At 50.9% G+C, this 16768-nt stretch overlaps 2 protein-coding genes across 7 annotated transcripts; both read right to left on the bottom strand.

The window, feature by feature from the left end:
* Window positions 1–28: 28 nt before the first annotated feature.
* On the bottom strand, window positions 29–6946 carry Rec8 (REC8 meiotic recombination protein). Its single transcript, XM_074068261.1, has 20 exons — window positions 6708–6946; window positions 6384–6515; window positions 6223–6291; window positions 5979–6121; window positions 5814–5889; window positions 5585–5705; window positions 3968–4049; window positions 3562–3641; window positions 3216–3351; window positions 3055–3127; window positions 2885–2976; window positions 2675–2724; window positions 2218–2355; window positions 1851–1917; window positions 1606–1757; window positions 1407–1455; window positions 786–852; window positions 561–692; window positions 277–383; window positions 29–175 (listed from the first exon to the last, which is right to left on the bottom strand). Exons 2-20 carry the CDS (start codon window positions 6437–6439, stop codon window positions 90–92), a joined length of 1776 nt encoding a protein of 591 aa, XP_073924362.1. The 5' UTR covers window positions 6440–6515; window positions 6708–6946; the 3' UTR covers window positions 29–89.
* Window positions 6947–11012: 4066 nt separating this feature from the next.
* Window positions 11013–16622, bottom strand: Irf9 (interferon regulatory factor 9). Of its 6 annotated transcripts, none has more exons than XM_020162901.2 (9): window positions 16139–16622; window positions 15228–15408; window positions 14772–14955; window positions 14389–14519; window positions 14171–14300; window positions 13985–14068; window positions 13102–13443; window positions 12156–12271; window positions 11013–12018 (listed from the first exon to the last, which is right to left on the bottom strand). In XM_020162901.2, the coding sequence occupies exons 2-9, from the start codon at window positions 15405–15407 to the stop codon at window positions 11944–11946; spliced, it is 1242 nt and encodes a 413-aa protein (XP_020018490.2). In that variant the 5' UTR covers window position 15408; window positions 16139–16622; the 3' UTR covers window positions 11013–11943. The 6 variants fall into 6 exon arrangements, with proteins under 6 accessions (XP_020018490.2, XP_073924365.1, XP_073924367.1 ...); XM_074068264.1 differs by lacking the exon at window positions 16139–16622 and adding an exon at window positions 16074–16126; XM_074068266.1 differs by lacking the exon at window positions 16139–16622 and adding an exon at window positions 15683–16010 and having other exon boundaries at window positions 12225–12271.
* Window positions 16623–16768: the final 146 nt, after the last annotated feature.

Here is a 16768-nt window from a genome sequence, read left to right as displayed (position 1 = left end):
CATTCAGAAATGAGACAGGCAGGGCCCAGTGAGGCAGGACATAGTTTAATGAAGCTGGCTTCCTACAGCCTTGCATATGGACCCAACCCTCAGTGGAATCTGGGCCCCGGCTGAATCAGGAGGCGCCCATATGGCTTCTCTTGTTCCACAAGAAGTATCTGCTGTGCACAGAGCACTGGTCAAGAAAGGAGAAGGCGAATCACAGGGAGTTTCTATAGTAGCCTCTGGCCTGTGTGTCCCCACTCTACTTGTGCACTCACATGTGCCCACACTCACCCAGAAGCAGGTAGAAGACCCGGGCAGCCATCCTGCGGGAGCTGAGAGGTGACACCAGGCTGCTGAAGTCAGGCTTCCTGTTGGCCTGCAGCTCTAGTGCCACTGCCCTGAAGGGATCAAGAACCATTAACTGGGGCTGGCAGAGTGGCTCAAGTGTTAAAGCTCCTGCTTAGTAAGCGTGAGGCCCTGAGTTCAAGCCCCACTATTGCCAAAACAAACAAACAAAAAAAACATAAGCTGAGGCCCAGCCAGGTCCACCCTATTGAGGGACCCCTCCCTTGTACCTGTGTACAGCCTCCAAAGAGAGCAGCTCGAGCTGTGGGGGCAGTCCCAAAGGCATTTCTACAGGCACCTCAGGGAGTTCAGGCACCACAGGCAATACAGGGGGCTCTGGCTGCTCTGCCTCAGCCCAGGCCCTAGAATAACATGGGAGTCAGCAGGGAAGGTGACAGCCATGACAGTGACGAGGGTCACAGCCATCTTAGCCTTGGCCAGGTCTGGCTGCTTACCACCGCTCTTCTGGGGGAATGAGGCTGATACGGGACTTCTCCTCTTCAGCTGCTTCTAGGGAGAGCTCTGTTGGGTTGAGGGAAGGCACTAAGAGTGAATCTGCCTGGATATAAGCAGTCAGGACTGTGTGGCCCAGCTGGAGGTAGAGCACTTGCTTAGCACATGTAAGGCCCCGACTTCTACCCCACCACTGCCAAAAAACCCACAACAACAAGAAAAGACCTATGGCCAATAAATCTGACCAGATACCAGAGCCCATATTGACATGAAAAAGAACCTATCTGGGAAAACAGAAAAGAATCAAAGCTGGATGTAGTGGTATCATGCCTGTAATCCCAGCTGCTAAAGAGGCTAGGCAGGAAGACCAGTTTGTAAACAGCCTGGGCAAAGTTAGACCCTATCTCAACAAAATCAGAAGAACTGGGGATGTAACTGAGTGTTAGAACACTTGCCTGGCAAGCATAAGGCCCTGGGTTCAATCTCCAGTACCATCACAAAGAATAACCACCCCTCTGCACTTCGTTTGTTACCCTTACACCCTTGCTCTGACAGAGTACTAGTTTCCTGGGACAGTGGTTAGCATGTTGGTGTACAACATCCTGTCTTCTCCAAGTGCTTACCTGAAGACAGCATGAGGGGACCACTAGGCTCCTGGGCCTCCCTCAGGACCTGTAGGTGAGAGAACAAGAACTGAGACCAAGCATCACAAGCATCAAGCTTAGGCCAGAGTGAGTCTGGTGAACCTACACTGTTGTTTGACTTCTGGCAGGAAAACAAGTCTCCAGGAGCTTAAGCAAAGCAGAGTTTTGGTACAGTTACCTCTATCTCACTCAGTGTTTCAGCCATTCTGCGTTCTGCCTCAGCTGCTGCCTCCTCTTCAGCTTCCAGGGGCAGTCTTTGCCTGAGTACTCTTGGGGGTATCTGGGCACAATGGGTCCAGAAAGCCAGTAATTCTGGGGGTAGCTGGCCAGCTTAGAACAAAGGGGCAAGATCTGAGTTACAAGGGACACTAAGAAGAATTTGGGTTTTGGAGATCCCACCTGCCCAACTCCCACCGTTCTTACAGAGAGTTGGGGTTCGGAACAGCTCTGCAGGACTTATGATCATCTTCTTAGGAGGCTGCACCATTGGCTGCACGGTGGGGGAAGGCCAGAAACCCCTTTATGAGGAATGTACTCACCTCTTTGCTGTGCGTTGTTCTGGGGCCTCTGGACTTCCCCCACTTTCAAGTTCATGATCCTAAACCTCTATCCTGCTTGTTGCTAAAAGACAAGACTTAAACCTGGGAGCCATGGGTATGCATGTATGTGCAAACCCACATTATGTATCCTCTACAGAATGGAGAGTGAGGGGAGTCATCACATTTCCAGTGGTCCCCTCAGCCTGACTTGCAACCCCCTTCCTCCCGGGATGAGTCTGGGCTGCACTTACAGGCTCCCAGCAGTGGGCTTTGGTTTGCAATTGTTCCTGGAATTTCTCCCTGGAGATCTGAGTCTCCTTGTCCCAGAACAGTAACTGGCGGCGGCGGCGGCGGCGGACAGCTGGGCTACCAGGAGATGGGGGCCTCCTCTGCTGAGTCGGAAAGGAGTTAGGGGCAAGGCTACCGTCACTCCTTTTCCTGTCAGCATGGTGGACTACTGGTGGCCCCACACTCCATCTCTAGGGGGTACCTGGAGAAAGGGCTTGGAGCAAGATCACACACTTGTGCAGGTCATACCTTGCATGAGGGTTCCCATTTGGGAAGAGGGGCCACACCAGGCAGTATGGAAAAGGGCATCTTTTACTGGTGTGCACAAAGGCCCCATGTAAGCTAGCAGTGGCCCTGGGTTGGGGGAGGCAGTTCTAGGAGGGGAGGGCAAACACAAGGCTCAGTAAAGATACTCCTTACCTCTGGCTTAGGTGGAACTGGCAGACGTAGCTCCTGTGGGGGTGTCACTTCTGCAACAATACCCAGAGGGGCTCTGTTCCACAAGCCCCTCCACTCTTGCAGTCACCAGGACAAAAAGCTACAGGGTGCCCCCTTCAGCAGGCTGAGATACAGGGCCTTTGTCTGCAGCAGGTGTCCCCAGGAAAGCTCTTAGGCATGGTGGACACTCACCAATGAGTAGGGCTCCAGGCTCCCAGCTTATGGGCTTCAGCTCCTCAGGGCCCAAGACCTTGCCTGGAATTGGCTCTCCTGTTACTTCTATCCTGTGGGGAAATAGGTGATATAAGGAAAACTCTTCCTGGCACTGACACCCTACCTGCTCCAGGGATTCCTGCCCTTACTGTGCAGGAGCTGGAGGTGAGATCGGGGGGACTACAATGTCACCCTCTAGGGCTCGGGGCTCTTCCTTGGGCTCTGCAGAGAGAGAATCAGAATTCAGAGAGCAGAAGAGAAGAGACAGGAGCACTGCTCAACCCCCGACCGCCCATGCCAGGGGTCTGACCTTCCAGTGCCAGCTGGGCCCTGCGTTCCCGGAGAAGCCTGGCCTGCCGACGTTCCTCTAACAAGATAGCTTCATCTTCTTCTGCAATCAGCAGGTCCAGGTCTCGGCGGCTGACCTCTGGGAGATCCTGTTCACCCTGTGGAGAGAGGAAAAGCAAGGGGTCTCAAGTCCACTTCTGAAATAGACAAGCAGACCCAAGAGGCATGCCTCAGGGCCAGGCCCGAGGAAGCCCACTGGGTGCTCAAATGCCAGACAGGGAGTGGGAAAACCAAGACAGGAGGCGGGACTGAGAGAAGCAGATGCAAGGGGCTGGTCCTAAAGGTCCACATGCAAGGAGACAACTCACCTCAACCGGTAGCATGCGGATGGGCTCTGCCTCCTGGAGAGTGATGGCCTCAGGAGGCAGCACAGTGACCAAGATCCTGTCTGAATGGGTACAAAAGACATACTGGCCTGCTGCTTCTAAGTTTCCGTACACAGTACGGTGAGGCAAAAGCTTGAACTCAAGCCAAGAGTCAGATCCAGGCCAGTCACTGGCAACCTGACCCCAAGTGCACTGCGTAACCACTGTGAGCCTCGCTTCCCTCGTGTGTAAAATGGACATAAGAATTCTGACCTCATAGGACTTGTGAGACAGTAATGAGGTTACAAAGCGCCCCTCATAGGGCCTGACTCTTTACGTTCAAAATGGTCATTTCTTCAGCTCCTGGGCCTTTCTATGCCTCTCACCAAAAAGTTTTTCCTCTGCTGACCTGGCTTTCTGGGCTCTGTAGGGACTTCAGGAGTCTCTTCAGGAACTCTCTCTGGAGTTTTAGCCTCCAAAAGATGTCGAATCTTTGGGGAGAGGTTGGGAACAAAAGACAGGGTTCAGTTTTAGCCTCAGCTTTCCCACTTCTAAACGTTCAGATGACAGACAGTGATATGATAGTCTTCCTTAATACCCTTCATTCATTCATTCCTTCACGTGATTCTGGGAATTGAATTCAGGGCCACATGAATTTTAAGCAAATGCTCTAAGCTACACCCCTAGTCCTACACCCAATACTTGTGGCATTGACATTAACATGCAGGCAGCTGTGCAGCTGCTTTTACCACCCACCCCCTGCTAAATTAACCTCTGTTAATTTGTGCAAAAAGCACTAATTCGTGTATCAAATGTGGGAGACAGAAATGAACAGAAAAGATTCTTGATCTTAAGGAGTGGATGGTCTACCCAGGTGCTGGTGGCCCATGCCTGTAATCCTAGCTACTCAGGAGGCAGAGATCAGGAAGATCATGGTTCTAAGCCAGCCTAGGCAAATAGTTTGCAAGACCCTATCTCAAAAAAACCCATCACAAAAAATGGGCTGGTGGAGTGGCTCAAGGTGTAGGCCTTGACTTCAAACCCCAATACCACAAAAAAAAAAAAAAAAAGAGTGGATGGTCTAATGGTGAGCCAAGTTTGCTTATGACCCCAATAAGAGTCAATGCAAAAGATAGAACCCTAGTGAAGTACTGAGTTTCCAGACAGCATTTTGGTTTTGGCTAGAGTGGGATAGACTTCCCAGGAGCTGGGTGCTGGTGGCTCATGCCTATAATTCTAGCTACTCAGGAGGCAGAGATCAGGAGGTTCAGAGCCAAACCAGGCAAGTAGTTTGAGAAACCCTATCTTGAAAATACCCAACACAAAAAATGGCTGGTGGAGTAGCTCAAGTGGTAGAGCACCTGCCTATCAAGTGCCCTAAGTTCAACCCTCCGTATCACCCCCCTCCCCAAAAAAAAGAAGACTTCATGGGAAAGGGCAGTATTTGAGCTAGGTCTGCAAGGATACGTAGTAGACTAGAGAATGTAGGGTGAACCATTATGGACTAGGGAAATTTCTTTTGCACAAGCAAAAAAGTGAATGTGGCATCTTAGAGACACAGGGTTCAGACTGGTGTTTGGGAGCCAAGGATTTCTAGGGGATGTACTGAGAGAAGTATGAGTATAGCTACCATTAAACTTAAACTGGCACAGAGATCCAAATTTGGGTACCATTTGCATGTAGGAGCTACTGTTTGAGGGGAACCAGGGAATGGGGCAACATTAAGCTGTAGGGTGTTGGGACTAGAAGACAGAGGTAAGGAAGACCAGTGCATAGATGAGGCTCTGACATACAGCCTTGGCCATGGGAGCAGAGTGGAAATGAGTGGGGACCAGACCTGCCCCAGCGAGGAGACCATCCTATCAGGTTGGCCCTGAGTTAGGCAAGTACAGTGGGCTTTGCCTAAATGGGCCCATCGTCAATGCCCCCTGCCCTGAAACCCTACATCGTCTGACACAGGGACAGCACATCCCCTTCTGCACTGTCAGCTCATGTCTGTGAGATGTTCCAGGGGAGGGAGTCCTACCTGAGGGATATTGAAAGGGCTGGGGAGTCTGGGGTCCACAGACATCATCCCAAAAAAGGGGTCTGGAGCATCTTCCAGTGTCTCCATCATAGCCAAGCAGTTGGGCAGCAGCAGGCTAGGTCTGGTAGGGAATGTGAGATGTCAAGAACAGAGGCTGAGATAAGCTGAAGCCAGGCAGGTAGGTGCTCCTGTAAAGTCTGGATGGTCCCAGTCTCCCGGGCACACTCACAGGTCAGCCTCCACCATATCAATGCGGACCTGGAGCTGGGCACGGTGCAGGCGCTCAAGGATGTGCTGGATGTCCTCTGTGGACAGGATGGGCAAGGTAGAGAGCCAGCCTGGCAGCAGACTGGACTGTCCAGCTGTGCCCCACCTCTAAGGTTTCCGGCCTTACCTACGAGATACTGGCATTGCTGAGAATAGACCCGGACCACACCAATCTGGAGCTGGGCGGAGAGATAGAGGGAGAAGCGGGGCCGCGGCAGGCCGGGCATCGGGGGTTGCACTCGTACCAACACATAATTGAGAATTTCCTCGCTGAGGAAGCAACGCGGGTTATTGCTGCATGAGAACAGCCTCACAGTCCTGCATCTCCCCTAACCTCCGCACCAGATCTTCCCCTTCCCTTTGTGCCTTACCAGGTCTTCACCACGTTCACCTTCAGGTATTCGCGCTTCACCAACCGGCTGCCGCGTGTCGCTGCCAGCCTGGAGCGGGTGGGGAGGTGGGTATGGAGGGTGAGCGTCAGGCTGGGGTCCCTGGGCACAACTCCCGACATACCCGCCAGCCTCGCCCTCACCAGATGGTGGCGAAGCAGCCGGTATGGCGCTGAAGCACGTTGGGATAATAGAACATCTTCGCTCCAAATTTCACCCTCAACTCCAACCACTCCTGGGTTCGGATCTCAATTGGAATGCTTTCGGGCAGATTTCTAGCACCGACGGAGAAAAGTAAGGATTCAGGCAGGTGGCGAGGCGAGTGGACCCAAAAAGCCAAATTAATGAAGCGATCAACAGTTGGTGGTTAAATTAAGGGAATAACTGAACAGAGAAGCAGGAGTTGGGACGCTCCTCTCTGCCAACCCTAAATCGGATTGCAAGTCGCATGGGTGCGTCGAACTTACTGTACTCTTAAGGGTCGGCTTCCAGGTTGGGGATGCGGGCCTCCAGGTGAAGCCCCGGCTGGGGCGCAGAGCAGGTCTCGAGGGAGCAGGGGGTCTCTCACAGCGGGGTTTTGTCCTCAAGCCCCGGGAGAGGCTTGCACTCGTGGAGTCGCCCTCCCGCGGGATGAAGTCCCACTGCCTCCAGCGCAAACTCAGAGATTTAGCGTTTAGCAGCTCTCGGAGGATGGCGCCAGGACAAGCCAATGGGGAGCCGGGTGGGTGGGGCGCGCTCCTTCCAGGAACCAAGCATGGGGGTGGGCTCCAGGCTACAGGGTCCCTTGGCGAGCCAATCGCAAGAACTCTGCGCGCCGCGGGGGGCATTGTGAGGCGTCCTGGCCAATGGGTTCTCGTTCTCCCCTATAGTAACAGAGACTTCTAACGAGTCCAATGAGCTGGGAGCAAAGCCAGACTCTGCCCGGCGGCGACCCTGGCAACAAAGTGCCTCAACTGGTAGGGGAGGTGGGGTCATGTCGGGGGCAACTGCCCGATGCCATGATGAAGGGAGGTACCTGTCTTTGAATAGACCCGTTTTCCGCCCCCCACCCCCTCGCGCCCGGGTTTGGCCTTGAACCCCGATTCTCCTGATCTTTGCCTCCTGGGTAGCTAGGATTGTAGGATTATAATCCTACAGGTTCCTATAGGATTATAGGAACCACCAGCGCCCAGCATAGACCCTGCTCTCTTAACCCTAAATTCCTCCAAGCCGTACTCTTTTCAGCTAGGGCCTATCGTGTTCTAAAGAGGTAGGTAGCTTTGGCATTGCTGCCGGTTAACCAGGGAGAAGTTAATCTTACTGGAAACATCCGGGGACTCAATAGGTATTTCCTAAACTTGAACAACTTAGGTTGAAGGTGAGCCCCATTTGGGTTGTGAATGTTCTAAACTAGATTTTAGATTTTTGAAAACATATCATAACTTACTAATCTTTTTGTGGTACATGGGGTTTGAACTCAGGATCTCACACTTCCTAGGCAGGTACTCTACCACTTGAGCCACCTGCTAGCCCTAAACTTTCCATCTTAAAGTGGGTGTGGAGGCCCATGCCTGTAACCCCAGCACTGGGGAGGCTGCGACAGGAGGGCAGACAGTTTGAGGCCAGCCTGGACTACATAGTGAAATCCCACCACCCTTTTTCGTGGTTTGAACTCAGGGCCTCGTGCTTGTTAGGGAGGCAGTGTACTCTGCCAGCCTCCCCTGTTTTAAAGAAAAAGAACGAAAGAGAAAGTGAGGGAGACAGAGAGGAGGGAAGGAAGGAAAAAAGCACACAATTCTTGGCCTACAAAAGCCAACTCGTTCTCTCTCTCGCTCTCTCTTTCTAATGGTATTGCTGGGGATTGAACTCAGGGACATGTGTTTAGGCAAGCTTCAGCCACCAGCCCTTCTTACTTTAGTTTTTGCTTTTGTTTGTGTTTTGAGTTTCCCCCAGGCTACCTCCACTGGGATTACAGGCATTGTCTCAAACATTCTTTGTGTAAATTTAATATGGTTGTAGCTATAAATATTTGCTCTGGTGCCTACTGCCTTTACAAAGCCATTTCTTTCCTCTAGAATGCCCTGTCCTGGACTGGAGGTGTGGCTCAAGCAGTAGAGTGTCTGCTTTGCCAGCATAAAGCCCTCAGTTCAAACCCCAGTCCCCCTCCCCACACAAAAAATGCCCCTTCCTGCCTTGACTACAGCATAAACTCTGCCTCTAAGACTCTTGTTGAAGCTAAGCTAACCTTTTTACAGCCCCCTTCTGTTTGGGAGCTCTTGAGACTGGATCTTGTGTTTTCAGATGAGTACTTGTCAAAGGAATATGCAATTGCCCTACGTTTGCAACCACAGAATGTCAAAGCTGGAAGGGAGTTAGATGTGTAGTCCGAGGCCTGTCTTCACAATGACAAAGCAGAAGTTCATACTGTTTGTTTCTCCTGGGCCACACAGCTCCTCAGTGAGAGCCTGATAGTGAACTTGGCTGTCTTGAACTGTTCCCAATCCCCATTCCAACTGTGCTTGGCTAAGTTGGTTTCCACAGGCTTACAAATTGTTTCAATCACTGTACTTATGTTGTCAGTGTTTACTTGTACTCACTTTGGGGCTCAAAGATCAAGTGGGAGGTCCTGCCCTGAAGGTGCTTAGAACCTAGTTTAGGAGGTAAGCAGGGAACAGAGTAATTTGGTCATTCACTCATCCGTTCATTCAATTCAACAACTATTACTTTCCTCATCTGTGCCAAGTACATCTGTAGGCCTTGGAGATACAGCAAGAACAAAGGAGTCCCTGTTCTCAGGAAGTAGAGATAAGCGGATGGATACATGAAGTAGCAGTGAACTCTATAAAGAGAAATAAACCAATGAGCATAGGAGGATGAGAATTATTTAGGAAAGGTACACAGGGGAGCCCTGTCTAAAGAGATGATAGTTGAAGAGAGGGGGCCTGTCTGAAGGAAGAGTTTGTTTTATTTTATGTTTTTGGTAGGACTGGAGTATTTTAGACAAAAGAACAAGCAAATGAAAAGATTCTAAGGAAGAAATGTGTTTGGTGGGTTCAAGGAACCTGGAGCAAAGCAACTGAGGAAGAATGACAATAGGTGAGGTTAAAGACGAGGGTGGGAGCTGTGTAACAGGATGCTGGAGGTCATTGTAAGAATTTGGGCTTCTACCCTGAGGGAATTGGGAGCCAGTGGAGGATTCTGAGCAGAGGAGTGACATGATCAGATTTATACTAAGAGGATCTTAGCCAGGCAGCGGGTGGCTCACGCCTGTAATCCTGGCCACTCCAGAAGCAGAGATCAGGCGGATTTCGTTTCAAAGCCAGCCCAGGCAAATAGTTCATGAGACCCTATCTTGAAAAAACCCAACACAAAACAGTGCTGACGGAGAGGCTCAAGCGGTAGAGTGCCTGCCTAGCGAGTGTGAGGCCTCGCGTTCAAGCCCCAGTACTGCAAAAAAAAGAAAGAAAAGAAAAAAGGATCTCAAGTGCTGTTGAGAATAGGCTGGAGGCAGACACGAGTGGAAAGGGACTATGTGGAAGGAAGCAGAAAGAAGAGATTTAAGAGATGATTTGGTACTAAAATGGTAGTAGCGGGGGCCAGAGGTGATGGGGAGGGTCACAAGTTTGAGGTCAAACTGGGCTACATAGTGAGACCCTGTCTCAAAACAATTTCTTGGAGGAGTAATGACAAAATGTGCTGCTGGGTTAGATGTAGGGATGAGAGAAAACAGAAGACAAGTAATTTAGACCTGGAACAAAGAAGGTCCATGAAGCATTTTAGCATATTGAGGGCCCAAAAGGATTTGTGTACCCGTGCACTCAGTACCTTTCTCTGCTGCTTGTGCAGATGCTTGTGTAGGCTTTTGGCTTCCCAGGAGTACAGGAGGATGAAAGGAAGAAGAAAGGTCCAAGGAGGCAGCACCAAGGTTAGTCAAGTGAAATAACAGGATCCTAGGAGGGTTTAGGCATTTAGCCTTGGTTATGTAGGTGACAGGAAGGAGTCTAGAAAGCCAATCTGGTGTCGTGTGCAGGAATTGGTAAACTAGAGGCTGTGGCAGTCAGGTGAGCATTGACCTGGATTGGAACAAGTCTGGAGGAAGTAAGAACACGGGAAACTAGGTGATAAGTAGCCTTGTGAAGGAAGAACTTCCAGTTTGGTGACAAAGTGAAACGGGGTAAGGGAGTAGAGTGTCAGCGCATTTTTAGCCCTAAATCTCAGCAAACAGATGTTGGTGACATGGCAGGCTAGGCTAGGTTCTTTTATGTGGCTCAGGTGAAGCAAGGAATCCAGTTTGGGAGTACTCTTCTGTCCGGTGGCAGTGCATTTTGTGCTGGGGGAAGAGGCACTAGGGACAGCCTGTGTCCCCACAGAGGCAGGAGCAGCAAGTGAGATTCAGCTACTCTTCCCTCTCTAGTTTCTGCTCCCTCTTAAGTCCCAGGGCCTCTAGGCCATAGTTTCAGGTCAACCTCAGTGTTTCCTCTTCATTTGGACCTCCAAGATGGGGCCCAAGCCCAGGCCTGTTGTTAGGCCAACAGCAGAGGTTTCTGGCAATGAACTGCGAAGCCCAGGTATTCTCATGTGAAGATGGTGGCCATGGCTCAGCTGTTTGGCTGTAGGTTCAGCTCCCCTCTTGGTGGGAGACTCTAACCCTCTCCTTGATCTTGGCTGCTGAGAGGAGCAACCCAGGCAGCACCCCTGCTAGAACCTGAGTGAGGAGAGTAAAGGGGCCCAGGTACCCAGCTATTAAGTTACTGTGTCCCCTGCTACCTTCTCTCAATAAATCAAATACTGACTCCTCTTTTAATAAAAATTTATTTAAAATCTTTAGTGAAGACCTAGGAGCAAAATATAAAGTGCTTGGGCTTTAGAGTTGGGGGGTTAGGGGAAAAAGGAAATTCCCCTCAATTCTTATCACTGGAATCTCCCAGTTCCTTCCAGATGAAAGGGCGTATCATATATACATATACACACACACACATACACACACACATACACATATGATGTATGTGGTACTGGAATTTGAACTCATGGCCTTGCACTTGCTAGGCAAGCACTCTTCCACTTAAGCTATGTCTCCAGCTCTTGCTTTAGTTTTTTGGGTTTTTTTTTTTTTTTAAATAGGGTCTCAAGTTTTTGCCTGGGACCATTCAGGACAGTGATCTACACATGTAGCAGGGGCCAGAGATGTGAACTGCCATACCTGGCTTATTTGTTGAGATGGGGTCTTTGTTTTTTTGCAGTACTGGAGTTTGCAGCACTAGGCAGTTGCTCTACCTCTTGAGCCACTCTGCCAGCCCTTTTTTGTACTGGGTATTTTTGAGATAAGGTCTGGCTTTTGTTACCCAGATTGGCCTTTAACTGTGATCCTCCTGATCTCTGCCTCCTAAGTAGCTAGGATTACAGGTATGAGACACTAGTCCCTGGTGAGATGGACTCTTGATAACTCTTTGTCCAGGATGTCCTTGAATCTTGGTCCTTTGGAGCTCTACCTCCTGAGTAGCTGGGATTATAGGCATAAGTCATTGTACCTGGTCTTCAAAATTTTTTTAAAAGAATAAAAACTATCCTTGAGTTCTCAGCCAGCCAGGGTGAATAAACTATTTAAAGACATAAGTCACAGACAGCCATGAGAACCATCACAAAGGGAGGGAGACTAACAATGTGGAGAATGAGTTATTCCAAAGGAGACAGAAGGAACAGAGAGGTAAGGTGGGTTCCCAGGGTCTACTCCAGGAATTGAGCAGCTACCTGCTCCTCTGGAACCTCTTCCAGGAAACGTCGGGCAAATGCCTGCTCCATCTGTGCCAGAAGAGACAAGGAGGAGGCATTTCAGTGAGCACAGCAAGGGGAGGCACTACCCGAAGGGGCTGCATCCCCCTTTCCTAGGACACCACTTCCCCTCCCCATCAGTCTACTCTGCCCTGCTCTGAGCTCACCTGCACTGTGATAGTGTTCTGTGGGCTATGACTGAGGTCAGGGCTCTCCTCCCAGAAATTCAGTGTTACCTGGAACTTGGGTGGGGGGCCCAGACCGTAGAAATACCTGGCCAAGTCTGAAAGATAAAAGGTCAAAAGTTGGAAGAAAGGAAAGGCCACAAACAAGGAAGGAATATCAAGAAACCTATGATGGAAAAAGCGATGGGAGTGGGGGCACGTGGAGACTGGAGCTGTAGGTCTGGAGAAATGTTAGGAACTAAGCTGCTACTTACCCTCATACAAACACGAAAGGAAACCCCTTCCTTAGGAATGTTTTGAGGCAGCAGATTACTGCTATCTGCCAGGAGAGTTTAAGAGTCCTCACAGGCAGCAACCCTGGCTGCTGCCTCTTTGCTCACACCCTCCCAGCACTAGGGCACCCATGGCCCTGCGAATGCCCACTCTGCATCCCCTGTGCTCCCAGGCCCACTTCTATGGTCAGACTCAATGTGGAGTGGAGGCTAGGGCTAGAATTTCAAGAGTGGATAGCAGAGAGGGGCAGCCTTAGGGGATGCCTGTAGTGTGACAGACATGGTGCAGCGGGGACAGAGTAGGTACAGTGTCCTGGTTCTCCCACACATGCTACAAAATCTCTGCTAACGGGCCTGTAAACAGTCACACAATTACTTTGTGCTTCAATGTGATGGTGCTTTCCAAAATGTGACACTCTTGTACGAGACTCCACCGGAACGCCATCTTCCATGACCTTGGCTAGAGAGAGCCGCCAGGGCTAAGCATATGGCATACAGGATGTGCGCACAGAAGTGCAGGGATGCCACACAGAGGCTATGTGAAGGTCTGCTGGTGGACAGAGAGGTGGCAGGACCCACCAAGTCAGGCACAAAAGACCCTACCTACTAAAAGGTAGTGGGTAGGGTCTCAGGTTTCCCAGCTGGAATAGCCTCACCTCTGCAGAAGTAGGTGGTATGAAAGAGTGTCACACACTCGTTGCTGGGCAGCAGATGCGGGCCTGGCCCAGGTGGGTCCTGGGGTGCATTCCAGGAGATGGGGATAGGGCAAAGGCGCTGCACAAAGAGGCCTCTGGAGTTGCTGGCCACCAGGATGCCTCTCTCCAGCTGGTTCAGCAGGCGCTGGGTGGGCTCCAGTGGGTCAGGCTTGGGAAACACCACCTGCTCCATGCTGCTCTCAGAGTCTGAGGGCTCAGCTACAAGGCGGCAGTCCAGGCTGTGCACCTGGGCCTCACCAACCACGCGCCCATTGTAGATGAAGGTAAGCAGCAGAGAGTAGTCTGGGGACAGAAGAGCCAGCTGCTGGAGAAGTGTGAAGGCTGGAAGCAGCCCCTCTCCCCAGCGGTACACCTGACAGCAAAAGGCTTTAGGAAAATGAAATGGAGTTCCTTGGGATCCAGAGCCTTCATTTTGCCAATGAGAAAGGTGGTAGGGCTGGGGCAGCAGCGGCACCTTCCTTACATCTCCCTCATACCCCACCGCCTATGACCAGGGGCTTCCTGTTAGGCTTTCTTGTCACTCAGTAGCTAACATATGGATTTATCCCTATTAGGGCTGATGTCCATAGTCTTGCAGTTTATAAGAAAGTCCCAGAGATTGGGCCTCTGTTGAACAAAAAGACATCAATGTCTCAATGTGGATGTCTGAGGAATAGAGTATAAGCTTTGCAGGTGCATGGAATACTCAATGACTAGACCAGTGCCTCTATGTAGGGTAAGCTGGGCCCAGTTTTCTGTGAGCTCTGGCTGATTAGACAATGTATGAGAGGGCAGAGGAAGCAGACCTGAGGGGAAAGGAGAAGAGATCAGAAAGGCCAAGTACCCGAGTCTAGAGGGAGTGTATACTCCATAGACACTGGATCCTCTTGAATGGCAGCCTCACCTGGAAGTGAGGTAGTGTCAGCACCTGGAAGGAAGGCAAAGGCACTAGTCACTCAGAGTGGGACTGGGGAGTCCAAAGGCCAGAGTGTAGCAGGAGAGATGATGTAAGAGGAAGAGGAGGTGGTACCTTCCTGTGGCTCAGGACTACTGCTGCTGCTGCTGCTGCTGCTGCTGCTGCTGCTGCTGCTGTTGCTACTGCTGCTGCTACTGCTGCTCCCGCTGTCTGAGTGGCTTACAACCCCATTGGACCTCATCTCCTACAAACACAGTGTCTATCATTAGCCCACTCTCACTCTGGTTACTATCCCACCCTCAGGCCCATCCAGTCCCTTCCCGAGCTCTCACATTATTGAGGGGGTCCTGAAGGCAAGAGTCACTGAGTGTGAAGTTCTTGCTGGTACCCTCATCCTCCTCCCTCTCAGAGAACACAGAACTGAGATGTCGTTTTGTTGGTGATTTCTGGGTTCCTGGCTGGGCTGTGAAATTGTTGAGAGAAGAGAAAGGCTAGGGCCTTACACAGGGAAAGAGGGTAGGGTAGGGTTTAAAGCAATGAAATGATGGGCAGGACTGCAAAAAGGAATCTGGGTGGCAGCTCCCCAAAGGCAGGGACAAGGCAGAACTCTGAAGGGCCTCGGGGAGACCTATCATTCTCTCAGAAGGCTCTTATCGCCATCCTTCCTCCCCGGTTTGCTGATTCTAAGGGATCAGTTAGGCAAGGGAACACTCACCAGGGAGGGTTCCTGGTGGCAGCAACCGATACACCTTATAGGGCTCAGCCACATCCATACGGCCTCTCTCAGGAACCTCCTCAAACTCAGGACTCTTGTTGAGGGCACAGCGCAGACGAGTCTTCCAAACAGCAGGGCCTCCTATGTCACCCTCTTTGTACTTTCCCTTAAATATTGCCCAGGCCTAGCAGAGAGAGGAAGTGAAGAAGAGGCAAAGTGTTGCATATCCCAGCTGTCCCTCCAATAGGCTGCTTCACAGGCGTGCAACCCGAGCACTTGCACAGGCCCTGAGCTCAGATGGGCTCGCACCCGGTTTGCATTCTGCTCTTGCTATCTTGAAATCCTTAAGAATTTTTTGAATGTGGGTCTGCAAGTGACAGTTGATTTTACTCTCCAATCTTTTATCTGAAACCTATCCCTTATTCAGTGGGGATGATGGTTTCCAGGGCCATTCACCTTGAAGAAGGCAGCATCCTGGTCTTCCCGGAAGTCCTGCTTGCCTGCATGCTTCCAGGGAATCCGGAACATGGTCTTAGCTGCATTATCCCAGCTCACCCCTGGGAACTTCCCACTTTCCACTTGCTCCACCACCCAGTTCCGGAGCTTTCGGGTGCAGCGTGCCCTGCCTGATGCCATCCTGGGAAGTAAGAAGAGCAGGAAGTATTAGCATTGACAATTTGGAAGAGAGTATTTGCTAGACCCTGCTAACTGAGGCCAGCTTTTCCTAACAGAGACCTATCCATCTTCTTTTGGCTCTAAATATATCTCAACATTCTATGAAGCAGATCTACTTCATTTCTGCTATCACTAGCAATTATTTAGAAAAAAAAATTTTTTTTTACCATCCCAAGTTATGATACCTGGAAGGAAGCCTTAGGCACTGGTCTTAATTTTAACACATTTATGCATACTTTGGGACACGAGAAATCCCTTGGCGTTCGGCTCCTGGTGAGAGTCTGTCTAGATTCCCAAGCATCTAGAGGAAATGTCTACTTCTGAGATGCCTTACTCATCAACCCTCTCTCTACCCACCACCACAAGCCATCCTTTCACCCAGAAAGGTAGGTGGGGCAAGGGTGGAGCCACAGCAGAGGTGGGCAGGGCCAGAAGGCAAGAAAACAAACAGGGTCAGTTGAGGCTGAGTTAAGAGCCTTCCTCCATAGACAAGCTGGCAGCAGATTCTGCCCCTTTTGCCTAAGGGACTAGGACACTGGCTCTTACTAGTCTCTCTCGGACTAAACCTCCTGCTTCCTGATTCACAGGCCTTCCATCTTTTCTCCCCTCTAGCAAAGGAGCCCCCACCTCCAGTCAGGTTGGCCCTTCCAGCTGTAGATCCCAGGCTGACTCCTTCCCATGGCTGCTCTTACCTGAACTGCTCTCCAGGCTGTCCCGGGGCCCAGCAGAACTCAGCTCAGCTCCTGGGCAGGCCGCTTTGTGATTTCCCCACCCCTTTCTATAGTCCCCACCCTAAGTTTCAGTTCTCCTCGGAAGAGGTCCTTTTCCCAGAAATCACGTGGTCTGAGTTGCAGGGCAATCAGTTACCACCAGAGGGAAGCAGCATCCAAGAATCTCACTGTCACAGTTCACTGTTAGTAGGAGGGCCCCTTTAGGTTGGCTCAGCTCCTGCCTGGCTGTCCTCTTCTTCCCACACACACTACTTGCTGGTATCTTAACTTTCTCTATATGATACTGCTGCTTCCTTACGGAGGCATCTGTGTGTCTGTGTTCTCCTAGTGTCTGCTTTGTACACTTTAGGTGACCTCAAATACCAGCCGAATTTGATGAAAGGAAAGCAGGAAAGGAAGAATTCTCAGCCAGGTGGTTGGATGGGGAGGGCCTCCCTTGTCCACCCATGAACAATTTCTTCCTGGCCCCGAGTCCAGGGTAGGTCAGAGAGTAGGCTGCAGGGGGCCCTTTCAGCACAACTTTGTTTACCCCCCCTTTTCCCAGGTGCCCCTAGATGGTGGGGCCAGGAAGAAGGACCACCAAGAAGCCTG

This window comes from Castor canadensis, chromosome 3, assembly GCF_047511655.1.
Source record: "Castor canadensis chromosome 3, mCasCan1.hap1v2, whole genome shotgun sequence".
Classification (NCBI taxonomy): domain Eukaryota; kingdom Metazoa; phylum Chordata; class Mammalia; order Rodentia; family Castoridae; genus Castor; species Castor canadensis.
The sequence above is the reverse complement of the archived record's forward strand: the minus strand, read 5'-3'. Positions and strand labels throughout refer to the sequence as shown.